Source organism: Echiichthys vipera (assembly GCF_963691815.1).
Source record: "Echiichthys vipera genome assembly, chromosome: 2".
NCBI classification, from domain to species: Eukaryota; Metazoa; Chordata; class Actinopteri; order Perciformes; family Trachinidae; genus Echiichthys; species Echiichthys vipera.
This window is the reverse complement of record NC_139827.1, coordinates 25,272,412-25,295,430: the sequence shown is the minus strand read 5'-3', so window position 1 is coordinate 25,295,430 and position 23,019 is coordinate 25,272,412. Positions and strand designations below refer to the sequence as shown.

General features: G+C 41.8%; 1 protein-coding gene across 1 annotated transcript; it reads left to right on the top strand.

Annotated features, from left to right (window-relative positions):
• Positions 1 to 210: 210 nt before the first annotated feature.
• Positions 211 to 22,373, top strand: LOC310955453 (girdin-like; the record flags this gene model as incomplete). Its single annotated transcript, XM_083925271.1, has 29 exons — positions 211 to 273; positions 363 to 454; positions 2,686 to 2,791; positions 5,616 to 5,685; positions 6,583 to 6,641; positions 6,732 to 6,815; positions 7,152 to 7,292; positions 7,555 to 7,733; positions 8,664 to 8,745; positions 9,999 to 10,157; positions 10,322 to 10,468; positions 10,630 to 10,774; positions 11,926 to 12,600; positions 12,696 to 12,901; positions 13,020 to 13,214; positions 14,263 to 14,393; positions 14,509 to 14,650; positions 14,744 to 14,917; positions 15,555 to 15,716; positions 15,842 to 16,119; positions 16,226 to 16,369; positions 16,490 to 16,676; positions 16,912 to 17,057; positions 17,197 to 17,289; positions 18,221 to 18,432; positions 19,028 to 19,105; positions 20,195 to 20,446; positions 20,635 to 20,700; positions 21,310 to 22,373. The coding sequence occupies 29 exons, from the start codon at positions 211 to 213 to the stop codon at positions 22,371 to 22,373; spliced, it is 5,532 nt and encodes a 1,843-aa protein (XP_083781397.1).
• Between the last annotated feature and the right edge of the window lie 646 nt (positions 22,374 to 23,019).

Below are 23,019 nucleotides of genomic sequence, written 5' to 3'. Positions count from 1 at the left end.
AGGAGTATGTGAGTGAAAACGCCGACAATCCAAACCGCAGAGGAAATGCTCAACTAGTTTACATAAGATGGATGGGACGATATGGTGTGCAGGACTGTCTCACTTGTGAAGAAAATGTAGTTAGGCTGCCGCTGGGTTGCTACCAGTCTTTTGCTGATTGACACTGCTAGGATATTCTGTTGAGATTTATCACCCACAACCTTGGTAACGATGGAAGTTGGAGTTTTTCGGCCCTGTCTTGATCAGTTCATGCTGAGCCCACTTGTCACTTGGGTAAGTAATACAGAAGGCTCTCATTCCCTGCAAGCACTGTGATGTATCAACCTGTCATCACCATCCTACATAATCTCTTTGTTATTCAGGTGAAGACATTCGTGCCACATGATGGGGGCATGCAGTTGGACTTTTCTGAATTACTAGATGGAGTCTTTTTGAATGACATAATGACACAAATGTAAGTCACTTCATGCCCCAGCTTTGCTTAAAATGTTATATTTGCTTTGTCACATTTCCAATGGAGTGTCCAGATGGATGTTCAGATTAGTGGAGTGTTTTGAAGCTGCTGGCTGTCATAGACTTAATATAGCATTTGTCATTATGTTGTGATTATTTGTTATTAAATATTAAATATTAGAAAACATCATAATTAAGTATTTTTCTAAGATTTAGGCCAGGTATCTTCTCCCCTCATGCCTTCAGCAGCTACTGATACAGTATCGAGCATCTGCTGACATTCTTCTCCAGGCACCAACAGTACTGGCTTTGTCACTCTGCAGTAATAAAGGGGAGCTTTGTAGTCTGCAGCAGTCTTTATATGCAACTTCCTCATCACTTACAGGTTAGGGTTTCTATTTTTTTTTTTTAAAGAAATAAGAATTAGCATGAAAGTTACAGAAACTGAGGGGCATCCCCTAGAAGAAAAAGACTGTGGACCAGATCTGACAAGAGATGAGGGACATCATAGATACTGTCAAGATGCTACTTAAGAGATTATGATTTGGGTGCCTTATGTTCTGGGGGACTTACCCTCACCCTTAACCAGCACTAACGGATGGTCTTCTGGCAGTTTACAAAGTGAAAAAACTTGTGTGAGCTGACAGGTGTCGAGACCCTGCTGGCTTCGGTCTTCATGATGGGATGTATTGAAAATTCCGACATGGATGGGAGAACTGAAAATGAAGAGTTGCAACTCTTTTTCAGAAGGGTTAAAGAAAAAACTGATGACCCAATGCACTTGTGGATAATGGTGTCTAGCCACCCCAAGTCTACAGTATCCATTCATCCCTCTTATCCCCAAGGGTCACAATAACCAGCTCTAAATGCAAGACAATGCTGCGCCGAGGGGAGGGGAGGGGGAGAGGCGGGATAATCTCCTGGATTGGGAGACCCTCTGGGATTAGGGCCGTGTTGCTGGTGTTTAGTGGCACTGGCACACAGATGGAAGGGAGGGGGGAGCCACAGAAACTGGACAAACAACACAGAGATGGAGACTGAATCTGGCAATACAGTATGTATTGTACCAGGCTAACGATTTAGTATATTGTGATACTGTTTTATTATTAAATTGTGCTATTTTTAAATCTAATTATAGGAAAATTGTCGTGGTATACAGTATACAGTGAGGTGGAGTTTAAAAGACATAATGCTCTCACTACAATGAAATGGCTACTATGGGGACTAACATCATCACACATGCATACAAATGGGCTCATTGAATCCACAAGAGTCTTAGTTTTCTAGTCAGACCCAGCTGATGTCATCCCAAGGCTGTTTATGGACCCCAGTATGCAGAAATAAATAAATACACCATTTTTAGGATAGGCAAGTATACCAATTTACGCTAGACCCATAGAGCCCATTTTCATTCAGATATCTTGAGGTCAGAGGTCAAGGAAACCCTGTCAAAATGGCCATTTTCTCTTCACAAATGTAGCCTAACTTAGGAGCATTATTCAGCCCCCCTTCCAGAGAAGCTAGTATGACAGTACCAGTGGATTCCTCAGGTTGTCTAGTGTCATATGATACCAACAATTTCTCTCTGTCCTGCGGGTTTTAGAGGGTTCATTAAAAATAAAAAGAACTGTGTTTTTGAGAATCAATACAGTAGCCTATCACAAGACATGATATTGCAATACTCAAGTGTATTGATATTTTCTTACACCCCTATAAAATGTGATGTACTGGGCAGCTAGGCAGCATTTATGTCTCTCTTTCAGCCGTCCATCGATCTCTCTCTTTCCCCAGTTATAAAATAATTAATGAGGATGTGGTACAAATAGTCCATCACTTTGTAAGCAAAAAGGAGAAGTTTGGCCTATATAACTGCACAAAGGTTCCTGAATGATAGCATTTCAGCTATAATGTATGACAGTTCAACCCCAGACTACATTAGGCCCAAGACCAAAAGCCCAAGAATTCAGCCAAAGGGTTTCCTTCTGCTGGAAAGTCTAATACCACCCCATTTGGCTCGAAAACAGTGTGGTTTGTTGGCTGAAAGGAATGACGTCACACAGGCTAAAGTTAGGAATGAATAGAGACCTCATACATGTTTTCATGGCAATCCCTGAGCCAAGACTTTTACCAGCTTGCAGCTTCCTTTCACTCCATTCCACTGACAACCGATTGTTTGTTTGTGAATAGCAGAAATGTCGAGCAAAATGCCTTTATGTTGTGCCCTGTCTTCAGAAACCCCGCGGCTGCACCTCAGTGTGCAAACAAAGTGAGCAGGGATCCAAGTCAGAGGATCTCGAACCTGAACTTCCTTGTCCAGCAAATCAAGACGTATTATCTGGTGAGTTTTGAATGTTCCCTCCCCTTGTTTCTCAGCCATATACTAAATATTGTATCCAGGTTGCACGCTGCTAAGCTCTCCATCTCTCTATATATTAGATTATGATATCTGAACATTTTACTTGGATTTCATGATTCTGCCTCAATTTTGCATTATCCATCACGCACATACTGGCTCACACATGCATGCACAAATCTGATAGTTAGTAGCACTTGTCACAGCAGATCAACTAGTTCTTCTTAAGATGCATGCCCTAAATATCAGCCATGTACACATCTGTGTAATCAGCACAGGAGCGAGGTTAGAGCACAGCAGAGAGCCACAGTAAAGCTGCAGTCAGAGACACAGACAGACAGCTTTAGAGTGACACATAAAGTCACAAGATTCATGGGCAGAAACTACTGATGCTGAATCTTGGATTTGCTGTCTGTGGCAAAGTAAGTATTAAGTACTATACAATTCAAGCTAAGCTTTCTTCTGTTAAGAGCACAGAAAAGTAATTTCACTGAGGATGGGACAGTCAAGCTGTAGTTACTCTGGGTAAACTCAAAGTTTGGTTATTTCTAGCCATGTTGATGTCACACACAATGCAGCTCTCTATCCATAGACCGAACAGGAAGGAAAAAACATCACAATGCATTCATGCCTGACACAGACTACAGCTTTTTATTTATGTCTTTGCTCATATTAAATACCTCTTAATCTACACTGGTGTAAAAGTAGATGTAGGGCAGGTCTTGCGTGTTTTAACTGCTGTAATATGAAAACCTCATATATTCAGTTCCAATTTTGGGCATTTTTATGTTGTGATGTCAAATGATGGACTTGACTTTTCTACTGGTTAATAAATAAGACTGAAGTGTCTCTACAGCCATGCTAGTGGCTCTGTGCTTTTGTACAATGATACATTGAGCTAAATGCTTATCCCAGCATGCTAAAGTGTTTCAAATGACATGCTAACATGCTGATGTTTAGCAGGTACTGTGGCTCCCAATCTTTAGCCTATGCATGTGCGTAAATGGTGGAGGTCCGGCATTGACATTGAATGGTTTGGGTCAAGATAGCCCACTGGTCAGGGGATAGGTTAAAACAGATTAGGTTTCCGGTATGGATGAGATAATGACATGTATAATGTTTGCCATGTTCCCCATCTTAGTTTGGGGTGTTAGCATTTGCTAATCATCACCAAACAGAAAGTACATCTGAGGCTGATGGAAATATCATTAGTTTTGCAAGTATTATAACATCATTTTGACATGATGTTGGTGGTAGATGAAAAGTCAGACAATTCCAATATCCGAAAAGAACTTGAATGTGTGTATTAAAATTCATGGTAATCCATCCAATACTTGTTGAGATATTTTAGTGAACTCCCAAATGTCAACATCTTGGTGGCACTAGAGGAAAAGTCAGGGACCACCAAAGTCAGTATGATTCACTCTCTAGGGGCCATGAATGTACAGAATTGTAAAGAATATACACAATAACCAACACATTCTCACTCCCAATTTGTCAAATACAGCACCTTGGTCAGGTGTGTTACTTTTTAACACTTTGGTTAGTCCTTTGGCATAATTTTCAATGTGTAGGATAGACTTAGGTTTAGGAAAATATAGTGGTTTTTGGTTTAGAAAAAGTAACTTTGTTACTTAAATTGTATATGTGACATTAGATAAGTATAAGTTAAAATAAGTCAGTGTTGATTGTGGTTGCATGTGAAACATGAACAGCTGTGTTCAGGGTGAAAGTCCTGTGTTTGTTTGTTTGTTAGATCCATCCATCCACCCTGACCTCCTTTATCCTCGTAGATGTTTATTGCTCTTTATACTGTGTCATCTCACTGCACCTCATTAGAAGCCCGGTGCATCTCAGACAGAAAGTGTGCCCTGTGCGTCAGCATTGCCATTAAAACCGTGCTGCTTGCGTGGCTAAAGAGTCTTGATGCACCCTCTCAAAATCCATTAAATGCTACAGTTTACAAGTGACATTAAGGAGAAACTATGGTTTAAATTGATAGAGGCATCACAATAATGCAACTGGTATGCTAACAAGTTGAAAAAATGTATATACAGTAAGATGCTGTTTGTTGATTTTTATTTTTTCAAGCTACTGCGAGGAGTCCCTTACATACAGTATTTCCACTTTCATCCTTCTTCTTTAAAACAAGTTTCCCAATCAGAGTTCTCTAATACCGCTAAAGATTAGAGACTTGCTCTCAGTTCCACAATCCATAATATCACACTTAAGCTAAGAAAGGAGAGGATGATGGGAGATTCATGGCCAGTCAGTTAAACTTTCCTTAAAGGGTCACAGTGGCAGTCACTGGAAAATGTGGCTGTTGGGACAGGGTGGACTGTGTTACATCAAAGACTAAATTATTCCAGTCAATTGTTGCTTTCCTTGCATATGGGAATTAACAATAGTTTCCTGCAGATTACAGGGTCACTTTTCCTCATTAGGATCTATAAACAACCGCTATTACACCACATACATGTACCAGCACACAATACATATGCATGATGCGAGTCCCTTATAACCTGATGGAAGGCTGTACCAAACACTAGTGAATTTCACCACTGCACCGGGGAAACTGGCTCTGTCATCTACTCATTCAGAGTGCTCCTCCATTTCTTGGCCATGTTTCTATACATGTGTTTAAGCAGCTGCTATGTGCTGTACATACATACGCCCCTGTCTATTCAAGCACTTTGGCTCAACTGCAGAAAGTGTTGTATTCTGTCCTTGTTTCACTTTGGCCTGAAATGTGCTTATCTTTCTTTTTTTCCCATCTCCCTCGTTCCTCTCTGTTTCTATTTTTCTGCAGGATAATCTGAGACAGTTAATCATGATTCCTTTGCCAAACGTGTTGCTGCTTGGCAGGACTCCTTACTGTGGTATGCTCTTTAATTCCTCATCTCTCCCCTCTATTGTAGATGCTAAGTCAGTATGTGATTGGAAGCCTGATTACTCTGTTTGCTGATACTCAATAAGCACTGCATTGATTTCCAATAATTTATCTAAGATTAGGACATAAGTAATATAGATTTAGTGTCACTGCTAAAGTGGTTGAATTAAAAGATCAAAGAGGAAAATTTTGTTTATTTATTTACATTATATCCATACTACTAGAACATGTTTTCATGTCTTAATGTTAAAAAACCACATTATTTTCTGATTGGTCAACATTCCTCGGACTTCTGCTTCTGCACTCTCTGCATCTGCGCACCATCATTGTAGCCAGAGAATGACTGTACCGTCACTGTAGCGGCACTTTCTACCTATATGGAGTATATTTGTGACATCACAACTGTACAGAAGTCCTGACGGCTTGTTTAAAGAAACAGTTTCTGAATACCGGCTGTGTGCATTTCTTTGTGGATTGAGTGTTTGGATACTTTCACAGTATTTATACAGATCCTCGACCTGCTTTATAATGAAAAATGGCAACAATATAAAATGCGTCATAATCTTTGTTTCTAAATAGTGAACAATGAAAATCACATAGTATTTTTTTCCCGAAAGAGGCTTTCCACCACTGAAAACACAGTAAACTGGGAATTGTATCAGTATTTCCTGACAATCAGACTGCTTTAGCTCTTACCGATACAGTTTTAATTCAATTGCACTCTATCAATCTGATAACCACACAGCCTTGTGATGGCAAGGCTTTGGAAAGTGGTGACCCAAATTCACCAGCCAGCACTCTATTCAACTTAAATCCGTGCCAGCAGCCGTCAGTACTTCATCTGATAAGATCTATTTCAGGTAATGAACTTTTTTTTTCTCCACAGAACAAAGTCAGGAGGAAATGAAGAAGCTTTTGCTGCTACTGTTGGGATGTGCAGTCCAGGTAAACCCTGACTATCTGATGATATATGTGCTGAAAGCTGAAGCTGACTGACTGCATGAGCTGGGGATCCAAATCTGTTTTTATTTTCAGTGTGAGAAAAAAGAGGAGTACATCGAAAGGATCCAGACGCTTGACTTTGACACGAAAGCTGCCATAGCTGAACATATTCAGGAGGTATCTTATTTTACATGACGTGAGCTTTAAAATGTTTGTATTGTATGTATTGTTTGTATATAGTAGTACTCCTATCTGGGACAAATAAAGAATACTGTAGATACAGTAGGCTTTGGCGCCAGCATTGGTCACATGGCATATTTTTCTTGTTAGTTAAATATCATTTTTATTAGTTTATATGAAATCCCTAGAAGTAGAAAGGATTTATTGGTAAGTAAAATAATCAACTATGTGTAATTTTGTGGCTGCATCCTGAGGATCCCTGTGACACTTTGTATTCTTTTACATTATATTGAGATTTTCCCTGCTACCCTGACTGTCCCTTCCCATGTTCAGTTGACCCACAGTCAGGAGAATGTGCTGGATCTGCAGTGGTTAGAGTCCAGCGAGGTGCACCCAGATGAGCTGGAGGCCGTAGCGAGGAACATGGCCACGCAGCTCCGGCTTGTGCTGGACCAGAGGGACACCCATCTGGAGGTATAAAGTGGCTATGAACTGTCCATAAGATTCTCTGTCAATAGTAAAAATGTTTTAATCAACAGTTCTACTGAGTGCACAAATTTTAGGTGGGGATGCACTGATCCAAACTTTTTTCCGTTAAACTGACTTTTATTAAAATAATAAATTATAATAATAAAGAATTCAATTGAATAGATAATCCCTGTTGTCACCAATACCCACTCAAGCTTCGCACAATACTTGAGTCAATATCGGCGGTCAATACCTGTCCTTTTTGCAGACTATAGCAGAGCTAATGCAGGAAAAGGATGGTGTGGTTAGTCTACTCAATAGCCCCTCCAGCCCGCAGTCCGGCAGCTACTCTCCCAGCATGCAGCAGCAGCAGACTGGGACTCAGCAACACCTGGCGGTGGAGCTGGCTGACTCTAAGGCCAAGATCAGACGACTTAGACAAGAACTGTAAGTACCAGCAGTTGCAACCAACAGTTTATTTTATTTGCAAACACAAAAAAAAAACAGAACGCTGTTAAACAAGACATCATAATGGTAAATATATATCTATATATATATTGATATATATTTTAAAGTTCAACATATAGTATACAATATCAGGAGAAGGGAAAAATGTGTTTAAACATCTAAATACAACACAAATAGCATGTAATCAAAAATACACACTTGGAGAAGTTGCCCATTCCCAAGTGATTGTTGAGTTTTATATTGTCTCTTGGTGAAGTAGTATCGAGTTTCACTTCAGGATGGTGGTTGGTACAGAGTTAGCCTGTCCTCTGGGAAACTGCCAATAGAGAGAGAGAGAGAGAGAGAGCGAGAGAGAGAGAGAGAGATACTACAGGATAAGCGATGCCCCTGGGAGTTTGGCCCACATTACTGCGTGCTTGGCAGGTTCCATGGCTGTGCACCACCACTGACCCACATTGGCATTTCAGCGGATACTGCACACACACTTACGCACTCTAACCCTGATCCGCTCAGGATCTCAGTTCTGTCGCTGCTCTCCATCCCATCTTCTCGGCTGTATTTTTCTCTGTTGTTGGTATGCCCAGATTCACATGCTGCCTATGAGCAAACACAATATCACTTAAAGCATTATACATAGCCTCGGACTTAGACAGTTCTTTCATGTGCACAGTATATATACTGTGTATATATATACACAGTATATATACTGCACTGTATATAAAATGTACATCTGAACCACACTCGACAACGATGTGGGACAGAAAATAAAATGGGATGGAGTTTTATTTTGGAATCAAGTATGTGTATGTAAATATATATATATATGTATTGCTTAAAATTAGTAAGTAGTGCAGCACACTAATGGGCCTGTTTGCTTGTCTTTCTGCACTGGACATCTGACCCCACCAGAGAGGAGAAAAGTGAGCAGATGTTGGACAGCAGACATGAGCTGGAGAACATGGAGGCAGAGCTGAAGAGGATCCAACAGGAGGTTTGAAGTTAGAAAAGACAAAGAATAAATTGCAGCTCCTTCTGATGGTGACACACAGTTACCTCCTGACCGCGCTGCAGATTACACAGATTATTGCACACCATACTTTGCTGCTGAGCAGTTCTTAATAACAGCAGATTAAAGCAGAGATACAAGTAAAGCTTATATGGATTTGTCTGAACAGGAGATCTTTCTGTTGACAGCCTTGAGGCTCTACAAGTTAGCATTGATATTTTTAGCCACTCTGGGCAGCGGAACAAGCTAATACAACATTGACATATTATTGAGCATGCTAGCAAATAGCTGCCTACTCTTCATCCAGCAGACACAGAGCAGCGTTAGCATTCATTTGGAGTTGTGTTTCTGTCCAAGTAAATATAATATTGACTTTCCTTTTAGCTCTGATTTTGTCTTTACCAACTCCTGAGGGGAATATCTTGCTCTTTAGCTGCTGCATGCTCCATCAAAGTTATCAATAGTTGCTAAATTTGTCTGTATGCCCTTTGGTGCTGGGCAGATAGCATACAGTGGGGGTTTTCATGCTTGTTGCTTAAAACAGCTGCAAAATGAGGCTGATGAGAGATGTGGAATAGCATATAGTAAAGTAACAGTATAAATAAATTATAAATATAAACAGTAAAGTAGCAAGAATTGGCTCAAACACTAAAATAAAATAAAAACTGCTGTGATTCTCTATGGTTTCATCACCTTTCGCAATACAGGTACTCATTTGATCTATTATTTATATATAAAAACATTGATTAATGCAGCTCCAAATGTTGTAACAAACTGACACTGACATATGCTAAGTGACACTCAAATACTTACAGCTGTAGTCAAGACCAATTTAATCGAAACCAGGTCAAGGCCGAGTCCAGAGCAAATCGAGTCCTGGTCAAGACCATAATAGGCATAATAATAAACATTTTCCAATGCTAATATAGTGACCAAGGAGTGGGGATGGATAAACAAAATTGATCTTTCTTCTAACATTAAACTAACCAGTGCATAGAATGTAGGCAACATTGTGGACGACTGCAGCAGCAGCAGCAGCCAGTAGCAACTTTACAAGTTCTTAATAGCCGAGTCCAAGACAATTCTGAGTCCAAGACCAAGACAAGAGCAAGACTTCAAAAAAGTGGTCTCGAGTCCGGACTACAGCCCTGACTTCCAGGACTAATTAAGAGAGAATGATGCAGAGCTCCATACATTTTTTTTGCTACAAATTATGCCTCTGTCTGAACCTCTACCAGAACTCCCAGTTGCTTGTAGAGGCCCGCACAGCCCGCACCTACCGTGACGAGCTGGATGCGCTGAGAGAGAGAGCTATAAAGGCGGACAAGCTGGAGAGCGAAGTGGGTCGCTACCGGGAGCAACTGCACAAAAAGGAGTTCTACAAGGCCAAAATGGAGGTTGATGCCATCTTAGAAATCCATGAATTATTATTAATATTATTATTAATATTATTATTATTATTATTATTATTGTTATATATATATATATATGCTTGTAACTGAATCCCTGAATACTCTGATGCAACAATCACATATTGATGTTTTTTTGTTGTGTATTTCAGGAGCTAAAGGAGGATAACAGGGTGCTACAGGAGACCAAAGAGGTGTTGGAGGATCAGTTGGCGGGCTGGAGAGCACGCTCCGATAAGATCCACCAGCTGGAGAAGCACAGTCTGCTGCTGAAGGCCCAGGTCCACGACATGGAAGAGGTCAGACATCTGCACACAATGTCTGTGGCAGTATAATTCAGGAACATCTAGAACTCAACATTAGAAGCCTGAATCCTCTTTTAGATTTAATGATCATCCTTTCTGCAGCTGGACAGAAACAGTTCTCTTACCTCTGATGGTACTTTGTGTCTCCACTTCAGGAGAGGGAGGCAGATCGGAGGCGCATCGAGGAGCTGCAGGAGGAGAACCTGGCTCTGTGTTTGGCTCAAAGGAGGAGCATGGAGGAGTCCCTGCACCTGGGCTGGGAGTTAGAGCAGCTTTCCAAGACCACTGAGAACTCTCAGGGTAAGAGCTGATCATACAGTAGTAGTTTATCAGGGTCAGAAATACTTATGGATGCATTTTTCAGGTTTCTGCATAATGAAACTAGAGTATAAGCTCATTTACTAGATCAAACTATGATTTACGATGTAAGTGATTCTTTTTCGTTAAAGTTGGATTATTGTATATCGAATTAATGTTATATTTAGTATCATAATGTGTGACAAAGTTTAAAATCTAAAACACTATATATCCCTATACCTTCTGCTACTAATTGGCCAATTTATTTATTTTTTATTATATGCCCAATTTGAATTTGATGCCAGCAACATGTTTAAAAAAAAATTAGGACTGAAAAGGTTGTGAAAAGCTGAAAGAAAACTGCTTTTGGAACATCTCACAATTAATGAGGTTAACCGAGATTCACATAAAATAAATAAATCTTTCTATGCACCGATAATACTTGATTTTGGTGATCTTTGGGCCCACAGATAGCACTACACTAAAAATAGCCAGATTGTGTACTGGACATCACTATAAGGGCTCAGAAACACTTCCAAAGACCATTGTCTGTGAACACAGTTCATCTGCATCCACAAATGACAGTTGGAACTCTACCATGCAAAGAGGAAACCGTAAACAGATCCAGAAAAGCTATGGTAAACACAGCAGCAGCTTCAAATTGGGGATACACTTTTCAAAAACAATAAAATGTTTCTGTTTCAATATTTGAAGTGCTGGCTTTGTGCTATTTTTAATTAAATATGGGGTTTCAATGATTTGCAAATCATTGCTTTCTTTTTTTAATTTATATTTTTTCAGTGTCCCAACATGTTTGGAAACGGGGTGTAATAAGGTATCCATGAACAAATCTTAACCCCTGTCTAGACCACAAGCACGTTTTACTTGCACGGCTCACAAACATGCTCATTTTTATCTATGCAGCCATCTACATCGGTTCCGTGCAGACTCGCATCTCACGGGCGTAACCACACCCTGAAGTGACTGAAGACAGTCGCTTCAGTTTTGCGTGAACGTTGTTGAAATGCGCCACATGACATTTGTCTCGATGAGGGGCCTAATGGCACCTTTAAATTTTTACAACTAGTCTTTCATTTTATCTGTCTCAAGTTCTCTTCTCCTTCATTTAATTGCCACCATGTGTTTGTGTACAGGCCAGCAGACTCTGAGTGAGGAGGTGAGTGAGCGGACCCGCAGTCGGATGTTGAAGCTGGAGAAGGAGAACCAAAGTCTCTTTAGGACCATAGAGGAGCTCAGAGCTGCCTCTATTTACAATAGCACACAGCCCAAGAATGGCCACTACCTTGAGTGTCATAATGCCTGCCAGGTGGTCTGTAGCACCCACAACTGTACCGCATCAACAGATGAACCCACAGAGTTGCAAACCACCTGCTCAAATATAGAAAACCACACTAATGTATTCCCACTCAGCACAGCAAGACAGCAGATGCTGAAAGGAGGCTCAAACTGCCGTCAGCCACTTCACGCAGAAGATCTGGAAGGAGTCGAGAGTGAGATCCTCCTCACAGATAATCCAGACCTTCATATTCAGGAGAAAGGACAGTTAGAAGGCGAAGACGGGGATCATTTCAAAGAACTGATGTCTGATCTGGAAGTCTTAGAAAACAATCACAATAGGCTCCGTTGTTTTGTTGGATCACGTGAACGCTCCCCTGGCTCAAAGGGCAGCAGTCCCTGCCATGACAGCATCTTCCCAGGTCTGCCAACACGTTTCTCCTATGCCAGCAAGCACACGCAGCGAATGGAGGCCAAGTGCAGGTCCCTGGACACAGTTAACCAGCATTTACAGACTTCCCTCGATAACACCGGTAGCTTCTGTAGATCAAATCAATATTAGAGTTTCAGTGCAATCATACAATTACTAATTAGTTAATTTTTTTCTAACCACCCAACATCTCTTTAGACCGTAAAGTTCAGCGCCTGGAGGCAGAGGTTCAGGAACTGGAGGCAGAGAACCAGAGTCTGCAGGCCACTTTGGAGGAATTGCGGATCTCTGCACGGCGCCTTGAACAACTGGAAACAGAGAAGCAAAGCCTGGAGCAAGAAACCACAGTCCTGGAGAGGGAGAAGAGGCAGCTAGAGAAAGAGAGTCGACGACTCCGCCAGCAGGTAGGTAGGGCTTGTTTTATAAGGGCAAGATGTCGGTTGCTCACCTATAGGATAATGTTTGGAAAACTTACATTGCCCTCGCATAAAATGGCTACTGTTCTACCTTCCTATATCTTAGGCTGAAATCCAGGAAGCCAACTTAGACAGCAGCAATGTCTGTATGGCCAGCCTGGAAAGGGAAATGCGTTTTCTTGTAAAGGAGGTGGAGGGATTAAGGGAGACTGCTGAGAGGGTCAAAGGCCTAGAGAGAGACAACAGAGAACTGACCAAGCAAGCTGCTATCGACCAGAGGACCCTGGCCACCCTCAGAGAGGTGAGGGGAGTCTTGTTTACACTGAATGAATACATGAGCTACCTTGATGTTTCACTGATAATGCACTGTACAGCAGCAGTGTGCCTGTGTTTCACAAGCGTTTTGGCTAGATTTTATCTGCACATCCTTGTACACCTAGGATCCACAACTCCCCAAACTCTAAATACACACATTTATTTTGAATTTAATTTGATAAAAGCAAGTAAAAATACTGTAAAATGTACCTTTTTTATTTTCTTTTGCAAAAGTGACAGGACTTTGCCAGATGTTTGGAAAGTATTCCTCTATTGCTAATGTAATTATATATCCTTATATGAAGGCTCTTACAAATGCAATGGTCAGCTGATTCTATTTCTATATTGTTTTCTGTTTTTTTATTTTGTCTCTATTTTGTTTCTATGGTTTATATTTCGGCCTGTAGATTAACATAATAGTCAAGGAAAAAAAACATTTGGTTCTGTGGATTTTTAATTATTTCCTAACCTTAAAAGCAGTTCACCCCAAATAAAATGTATGTAATTTAACTGACTGCAATGTTGGTTAAAACTTTGCCACCAGAACTCCAAAGATTAAAAAAATATTCAGAATTAAAGGTCCCATATTGTAAAAAGTGAGACTTCCATGTCTATTTCGATTATAAAGCAGGTTGAGGTGTAGTGTGAAAGCATCAAAAGGCTCAACCAGGACTTCTATACAGTTGCGATGTCACAACTTGTACTTTATATAGCTGGAAAGTGAAGCTACAGTGTTCTTACAGTCATTCCCCAGCTGTAAGGACGGTGCAGATGCAGCGATGCAAAGACCCAGAAACGCTGACCAATCAGTGCAGGCTGGGCTTTTTCAGCAGGTTGGCTTAAAGAGACAGATGCTCAAACGGAGACAGAGGGTGAATACAGAAGTATTCAGACAGACAGTATGAGGAAAATATCACAGTTTTTTTTAACACTAAAGCATGTAAAACATGTTCTAGTAGAAACCTTAATACAAGTATGAAGCTGAAAATGTACATAATGTGGGAATCTAAAAAAAGAATCAAATCCATCTTTAGGAGCTGGTGAGTGAAAAGCTGAAGACCCAGCAGAGAGACAATGAACTGGAGAGGCTGGCGCATGAGTTGGAAATGAAGGTCTTGAACCAGGAGAGTGCAGAGCAAGCTAAACAAGAGGCATCAGACAACAGGTGCTTACATACTGCTTGGATTCCCAATCCTGTAACCTTTGAAGTGAATATGATAAGAAATTTAGAGTTTTATAATGTCACAGTTGGAACAAAATTCCTCCTTTCGTCTGTGCAGCAGATTCAAGATGTTGGAGTCAGAATTGGAGTCGTCTCTGAAAAAATCTCTTCGGATTAAAGATGACAAGATGGCAGCTTTGGAGGCTCGTATGCAGGAATCCTCCACCCTGAACCAGCAGCTACGCCAAGAACTGAAGACTGTAAGTCATGTCATTAAATTCACATTTATCTTTAAAACATACAGTATATTGTACTTAGCTACAGAATCAAGTGTTTGACCTTTTACCCCACAGGTGAAGCTGAGCTATGAGGCCTTGCAACAGAGGCAGGAGGAGGAGTGGACCACATCATGTTCCACCCCTCCCAGAGAGACAGGCAAGAATATGAGTGAATGGCTACGTGAAAGCCAGGAGGCCACCAAGGAACTGCTGAAGCTCAAAGACCGTCTCATTGAAGTGGAGAGGAATGTGAGTTGACTTTATCAAAGCAGATGACCGTTGACCACTTTATAAAATAATACCATTCGAAAAACACTAGTGCTTGCTTTCAATGTTGATTTATGTTAAAGGCACCATGTTGTAATAAGTAAAATTTCCATACCCATATAAATATTGTGAAAGTATCAAAAGGCTCAATCCACAAAGAAATTCAAACAGCCTGTATTCAGAAACTATGTCATTAAACGAGCTGCGAGGACTTCTGTACAGTTGTGATGTCATAACTATACTATATAGAGGTAGAAAGTGCTGCTATGGCTGTTACAGTCATTCCCTGGCTACAATGACGGTGCAGAGACCTAGAGAGCACAGATGTGGAAGACCCGGAAATACTGACCAATCAGAGCAGACACTGCTTTTTTGGTGGGGGCTTAAAGAGACAGGTGCTAAAATAGAGCGTTTCAGACAGAGTGAATACAGGACACAATGAGCAAAACACTGTGTTTTTGAACATTAGCATGAAAACATGTTCTAGTAGAAACACAAAATATAAGTATGAACCTGAAAATGAGCATGATATGGGACCTTTCAAAATATACTGAACAATGTGCTGGGGGAGGTTTACACTGCCTCCTGTTTTTTTTCAATAGTCTTCTCTTCTCTCCAGAATGCGACACTGGCGGCAGAGCGCCAGGCTATGCAGGCCCAGCTGAAGCAGCTGGAGAGTCAGTGTGACAGTCAGCAGGCTCAGATCCTCGCCCTGCAGAGGCAGGCTGCCTCACTGCAGGAGAACAACACAGCCCTGCAGACGCAAAACGCTAACCTACAGGTGTTACTACAACACACACTCTCTGTTAACATACACATAAGTATATTCAAGCCTCTGCATCAGTATGTATGCAGGCAGTACACGCTCAAATGCTACATTAACTCCTTAATCCCTTTCTTCTCCAGGTGGAAAAATCGACTCTGAACTCACAGAGTGCCTCCCTCTTGGCCCAGAATGCTCAGCTGCAGCAGCAGCAGTCAGGAACTGAAAGTGAGCGGGACAGTGCCATGCGGGAGCGGGAAGAGCTGCGCAGTGTTCACGAGCAGCTATTAAGAGATCATGAGCGGCTTGCTGCTCTGCATGAGCGGCAAGCCATGGAGTACGAAGCCCTGATGGGCAAGCATGGCTGTGTGAAAAACGCCCATCGCACACTGGAGTTGGAGCACCGTACACTGCAGGACAGGTGAGGGAAAGGATTTTTAGTCATGACATGTGGAGAGCCCTCATGCTCATGGGTGTTCATGATTTTTTAGTGCATGTTCATGTGTGTGTGATGGTATTTTCTTTAGGTACAATAGCCTGTTGCAGCAGCGGACCAAGCTTGAAGACCTAGAGAAAGCCTTGAAGGAAGAGCAGATGAGGATAGCTCTGGAGAAAGAACAGCACAGGACCACTGCTGCTGAATGTTGCAGGCTCCGTGACGAGAAGGATTGGTGAGGAGGCACTAGCATGCACCTGCTTGAGCACGTACACACCAATGCACACCCAGACGAATGCATGCATGTGGGCTTATACAAGGAGATAAACATCACTGCATCTTCTTTTTTTTTAAGGTTGAACCAGACATACCGCCAGCTTCTTAACGACAACGAATTGCTGACGGCAGATCACAAGCAGCTAAAGAGCCATCTGAATGAGGCCAAGCTGGAGCACACCTGGCTGGAGGCCGACTTCTCCAAACTCAAGAAGGAGTTTCAGCAGCTGGACATCACGTCCACAAAGCTTACCAACCAGTGTGAGGTATTGGCATGCAGAAGGTTGAGCTTGTGTGGTGTTGCCTATTCAACCATATATATTTATCTCAGCACACTCTGGGCAAACACTTTTTTAGAGATGGGGCTACATAGGCCCTTAATTAACTAATTAATAAGCTGGCTTTAGAAATAGTCGAGCACTATTTAGTTTTAACTATTGCATGATGATGTGTGTTTTACATACATTTGCGCAAATGGCTGACTGTCTATGTGATGTGTAGCTGCTGGGCCAGTTGAAGGGCAACCTGGAGGAAGAGAACCGTCACCTGCTCGGCCAGATTGAGACCTTGATGCTACAGAACCGAACCTTGCTGGAGCAGACCATGGAGAGCAAGGATCTGTTTCATGTTGAAGAGCGACAATATATGTAAGCAAATGACAAGATAATGTGGCGTTAAATAGGGTCTATGTATTGATTTACAGCATACAACACTAATGGCATATAGGCTAATCAACAGCAGGCCCTCATTTATAAATTATGGTATATGTACCTATCTTTTGTTCAGTGACAAGCTTAATGATTTGAGGAGGCAGAAGGAGAAGCTGGAGGAAAAAATCATGGACCAGTACAAGTTTTATGAGCCATCGCCTCCTCGCAGGTAAGTCAAGTAGTAAGCCTGTAATAAAGATGACTATGACTTGTTTAGCATTACTATGGTAAAACAACCTGCATGGGTCTAGCACTCTATACATTTTGATCACTATATGGTAGTTATCTAATTGACAAGATTCTCACGTTATGTCATTTCACCTCACACGCATTACAGGTCATATACACAGTTATTTGATCAATCAAGAAATATTCATAGTGTAGTCAGTGAGCTCCAGTTCTCTGTATATCTGTACAGCAGGACAACTTGCTAATTGTTTTTGAACCAAAACAGAAAAGATGTGAGGCGTTAAACCGAAACAATGACGTGCAAGATGCAAAAACATTCCGTAAAGCTGAGAGGAATTGCAGAATTGTTGACATAGAAATATTGATAACAGCATCCATTGGTGACCAAGCTCTGAAGTTCCAAAAACTGCAGTTCCTGGAATGGACACTTGAGGCTGGCTCCAAAAGCAGGCCAATCCCCATAGACCCCCATGTTAAAATGCACAACTGACAGCAGAAATAAACATATTTACCGCCTTGTAGAAACGTTTTTGGTCTCTTTAGCTAATTTCCCTGTTTTTTTAATATAACTCACCCGTTTCAATTGTATTAAGGCTTAAAGTATGTATAATTAAGAGCTGGCCACAGCGAGCACAGACTGTAGGCTTGATTTGGGCCACCTCAGCTTCACCCACTCTCCACCTCTCTGCCTCTATCTGGATCAGCCAGGAGTTAGGCGGCGTCAGGCACTGCCATGATGTCACCCACACTCCTCAAAAACCTATGGGTGACATCACAGTGACTACGTCCATATTTTATATGTTCAATTATTTAATCTGAATATCAAACAAACATTAACATCCATTCGTGGTCTACTTCACCCCTGCATGATTGTTAATTGATTGATTTCTTGCAAATCTGCCCTTTCACAGACGTGGAAACTGGATCACTCTGAAACTGAAGAAGTTGATTAAATCCAATAGCCGTGAGCATGGCCCCGACCGCCCACCCACACCCACACACTCAGGTGTTACTGAGCCACACCTCCCCTGTCACGACAACACCTCCTTCATCAGCTCAGATGGTTCTGGAGGCTTGGCCTTCACCTCAGCAGGTGATGCCATCTCACCCCAACGTAACAGCAGTGAGTATGAACTTCTTGAATTCGCCAGATCATCCCCTTTTGACTTGGCGGCACCGGTATCATCAAAATACCAAAGTCCCCCCTTCACTGCTCCGAACATAGACCAGAGAGTAAAGTCCTCATCAGAAGCAGGGCACAAAGATAATTCAAGAGTTAGTTCATGTAAGGTCCAGGCCACAGCCAGAGGACAGATCAGCGAGGGCGAACGGATAGCCACAGCTGTACATGAAGCTGCATTTGTAAGACTTCTCCCTCCACCTCAGCATGTTTCAAGGAAACTGGAAAACTCAAATAAATGGCTTTTAAAGTAAAACTGTGTAATAAAAATATAAATAATGTTGTTATTGCAATGTGTTTAAAAATATGTGTGTCATGTCCAAAGATTCATTTGTTGTGAAGCATGTGTGTGTGAAGTTTCATCAACAGTCCTCAATATGTCTTTCCTGTGTCTTTCTTGTCTCTTAATGTATTTCTTCACTCCTGCCTTCCTTTGTCTTTTCCTTCCTTTCCTACCTCTTCCCTCCCCTACACCCCTCTCTGCTTGCATCAATTCCTCTGTCTACCTCCCCTGTGGCCGCACTTTGCTGTTAAATAGCCACCAAAATGTTTCCCCGAATGCGGAACAGGCTGAAGGACAGAGACAAAGTCAAGTCCCTCTTCCGTCGTTCCATGTGTAAGAAAGACTGTGGTCCGCTGTCTACCCTAATCGTGACTGTAGCCTTTTATTTTACTGCTTACTTGGAAATACTAAGTGTATCTATGCTTTATTTTTTTCTAGTCGTGCCATAACACCAAAGTAACTATAGTTTGAGTAGGATTAATCATTTTCAGCAACGATGCTTCCTAGCAGGTGTAAAATCATATATTAATAATATGCCCATCCATGCCAACCTCATTTCACCACACTAACTTAAATGGCCCATATTGTAAAAAGCAAGATTTTGTTATTATTATAAAGCTGGTCAAGGTATAATTACTGTGAAAGTGTCGAAACGCTTAATACAGAGAAATGCACACAGCCTGTATTAAGAAACTGTCTTCAGGACTTCTGTACAGTTATGATGTCACAACTACACTAAATATAGGTAGAAAATGCCACTACTGTGACGTTACAGTTATTCCCCTGCTGCAATGACAAAGCAGAGACACAGAGAGCACAGATGGGCAGAAACACTGACCAGTCATAGCAGACTGGGCATTTCCGGAGAGGGGTCTTAAAGAGACAGGCGCTAAAACGGAACGTTTCAGACAGAGGGTGAATACAGGTGTATTCAGACAGACCCTATGACAAAAATAATGTTTACAAAAATAGTTTGTTTTTTCTACATTGAAGTGTGTAAACATGGTCTAGTAGAAACCCAAAATACAAGTATGAACTTGAAAATTAGCAGAATATGAGAGCTTTAACTAAATTACTGTATATATGATATTACATATTTAAGCATCTGCAGCAGACATTTTCTCACAGAGTGGCTTTATTTGAATACAATTTTGGGTATTTTATCAGAGGTCAAAGAAATGCTGCATTGCAGATGGTACTGCATGAGCTCTACCCTACCAGAAGCCAGCTGCACTCTAGGGAGTAACAGTATAAATGCACAATTCTAGGCGGTTGTGTGGTCTATGGAGAAAGCAAACCACCCCTGTCCCCATGTTTTCCACACGGTAGAACAGAAAATGCCTCTTAATCTCCATGAACAGTTCACCTGTCTATCCCCCTCCCTCATCCATACTTCTTCCACTCCTTGGTCCAACAATGCAGCCCTAAGCAGCTTGGCGCACCCCTCTGCCCTGTTCGAGGAGGAGCAGTGGGCAGACAGCTCAGAGCAGCTGAAAGGGTCAAAGACTGATGTGGAGAAGAACAGGAAGAACACATTGTCCTCATCCCTTACCACATCCATCTTGTCCATCCTCCACCTTAATCCGCCCACCACTCTACCATCTGGCCATGTCACCATCACAACCACTGACACCACCGACACTGTCCCAGATGTTTCTGAGCTCTGGGTGACAGGTAGAGGCATTCATGAGCCACTGTTTTTGCTTGATGTCATCTTCATTAGACAGATGCTAGAATAGAGCGCAGCTCAAAGACGACGCTCTCGTATGCTTTTTTTCCTTTGAAGCATATAAAAGCTAGAAGTGTTAAAAAGTGTCAGTCACTTATGACCATTGAGTATTTTCTAATTTCTTGCCCCACAGACAAGGATTCAAATGATAGCTGTGTGCCATCTGGATTCGAGGACAACGACGAGCTGCAAAATCACGGTAAAGCCCTGCGGATACTCGTTTAGAGGATTCAGCAAGCATACAGATGTATTACCAGCTCAGGAATTAGAGCAAATCCATCAAATTGCAATCATGACCTTGTTTCGTATTAATCTCTATGCTGACCACAGAGGCCAACAACTGTCGTAGAAAGACTTGACTCTGCTGCTCCCTGTTGGTTATTAAGAATATGTTTCATGATAGAAGCAGTGGTGGGAGAAATACTCAGTTTATTTACTTAAGTTAAAGTACTAACACCATACATAAGTATGTAAGTATTATCATCTATTGCACATAATTTTTTTGGATTTGTATTCCTGCTGTTTTTATTTGTATGTTATTATTGTGCACGTTTAAGGCATCCTCATTTAAACTGTTGGGTAGTTTAATCTACAGCAGTGTATCATATACTGTAAGATCATCATATGTTTGTAGCTTCACTGTCCTGTGAGAACCATACATCAAAAATCATCACATGGAGATACATGGTTTTCAATGGACATGAAGATGATGAAGAACAATAATCTGAAAAGTAACTAAAGCTGTCAGACAAATGTAGAAAGTACCTCATATTTATACCTGTATTGTAACTTCATAATCTCTTTCCAGGGCTGAATGGTGTCCAAAGTCGAGCCCAAAGTGAGAGCAGCGGTGAGTTCAGCATGAGCATGGAAAATGAGCCATGGTCAAATGGCAGCAGCCCTGTCCAGCATCCTCCATCACACCGTTCCTCCTCCTCCTCCTTCCAGCCCCCCAGTGATACCTCCACCCCCCAACACACACAGACGCAGCAGCACAAGGAGAAAGCCTCTACCCTGCCTGTCACCAACAGCCACAATTCAGACATCCAGTCTACACCAAAACAGAAAAACCCTGGGCTCTCTCAGGACTTCTGGCTCACAAGGGGAACAAAGAGCATCCGAAGGGGTTCAAGAGGGAAAGTGATGCGTCGCTCGTCAGATTCAGCTGGCACAGTCAGAATGAACCCAGAGCTCAATGGGATGAATTCAAAATCTAGCTTGAGCAAAGCTGAAACTACCCGAGCCTTAGCCTGTTCCCCTATCGCTGTGCTGTATGTTCAGGGCAAGTCATCCTCAATGTCAGGCTGCCTCAACTGCTTCTCCACCCCTCTGGCGAAAGAGGGGCGACTGAAAGGGTCAAGGTCGCCGAAAAGTCTCCCCCGGGCGAGCAGCGTCATTTCCACCGCAGAGGGATCGTCCCGACGTTCCAGTGTAAACAGCGACTGCAGGGTGACTGTCAAGACTGACCCGCTCTTTGAGAGCAGTAATCAGAAAGAAGCAGCGAGCCAATCTGAAGCAGAGACAGAGTCCAGTCCTCCAGTCAAACCTCCCAGAGACCCAAAAGTTGTTGTGCCCACAGACGGCCCCAAATCCCCCGTGCAGGAGTCACTTTTTGGCTCTGCGTTCACTTTCAACTCAGTATTCTCAAACACAATCTTCAGTGATTCTGTGGTCACGGCCATGACCAGTCTGGATGCCCTTGACAACAACCAGACCTTCCTCTGTTTGAATCCATCTCTGGTGCAAAACTGTCCACTTGAGCACCAGGAGACCACTCCTACCACACCACAAACACTCCTCAACATGGACAATGAGCAGAGTCAAAATGCAGCCGGGCTGGAGGAGAAGGACAAGCTGCTCACGATTGCATGAAAGCAGCTGTTGCATCATTGAATATTGTGTCATTCAGTTAAAGCAGGTAGCGGCAAGAAGGCTTTTCCTCACATCAACAGAAGCACACAATTTAAAGGGAAAACTACGCCCGTTTTCAGAATTCCTACATGTTATTCCTACGGTCTACTCTAAGTCCAAAGATATTAGAAAACATAAACAACTTTCTTCCAAATCCAAAAGCTAGAGTTCTAAAGCTCAAATGTGTGATGTCTTCAAGTATAAAGTGTGGAGCTGCTCCATAGACATTGAATTGAGAAATACTGATAATTTGTAAATAAAGTTAATTTGGGTATAAAAAAGGAAAACAAACATCAGTCTCCCATTCATTGACTATGGAGCAGCTCCAGACTTTGTACTATAATAAGTTTGAGACTTACTGTTGTGGTTTCTGGCTTTGAGAGAGAGTTGCTCATGTTCATTATCACTGATTGAACGTTCATAGGCCATGGAAATAATATATTGGAATTGTTAATTCAGGTGGTGCTCCATTTTAAGTCATTGTCAGATAATATGTTTGCATTTTATTCCACTGACGACCTACAGCAATGTTAAGGTGTATATAAAACATATTTGGTTCTTATTTTTGTGTTGTTGTTTTTTTTAACCCAGCTTTAGTAACATTACC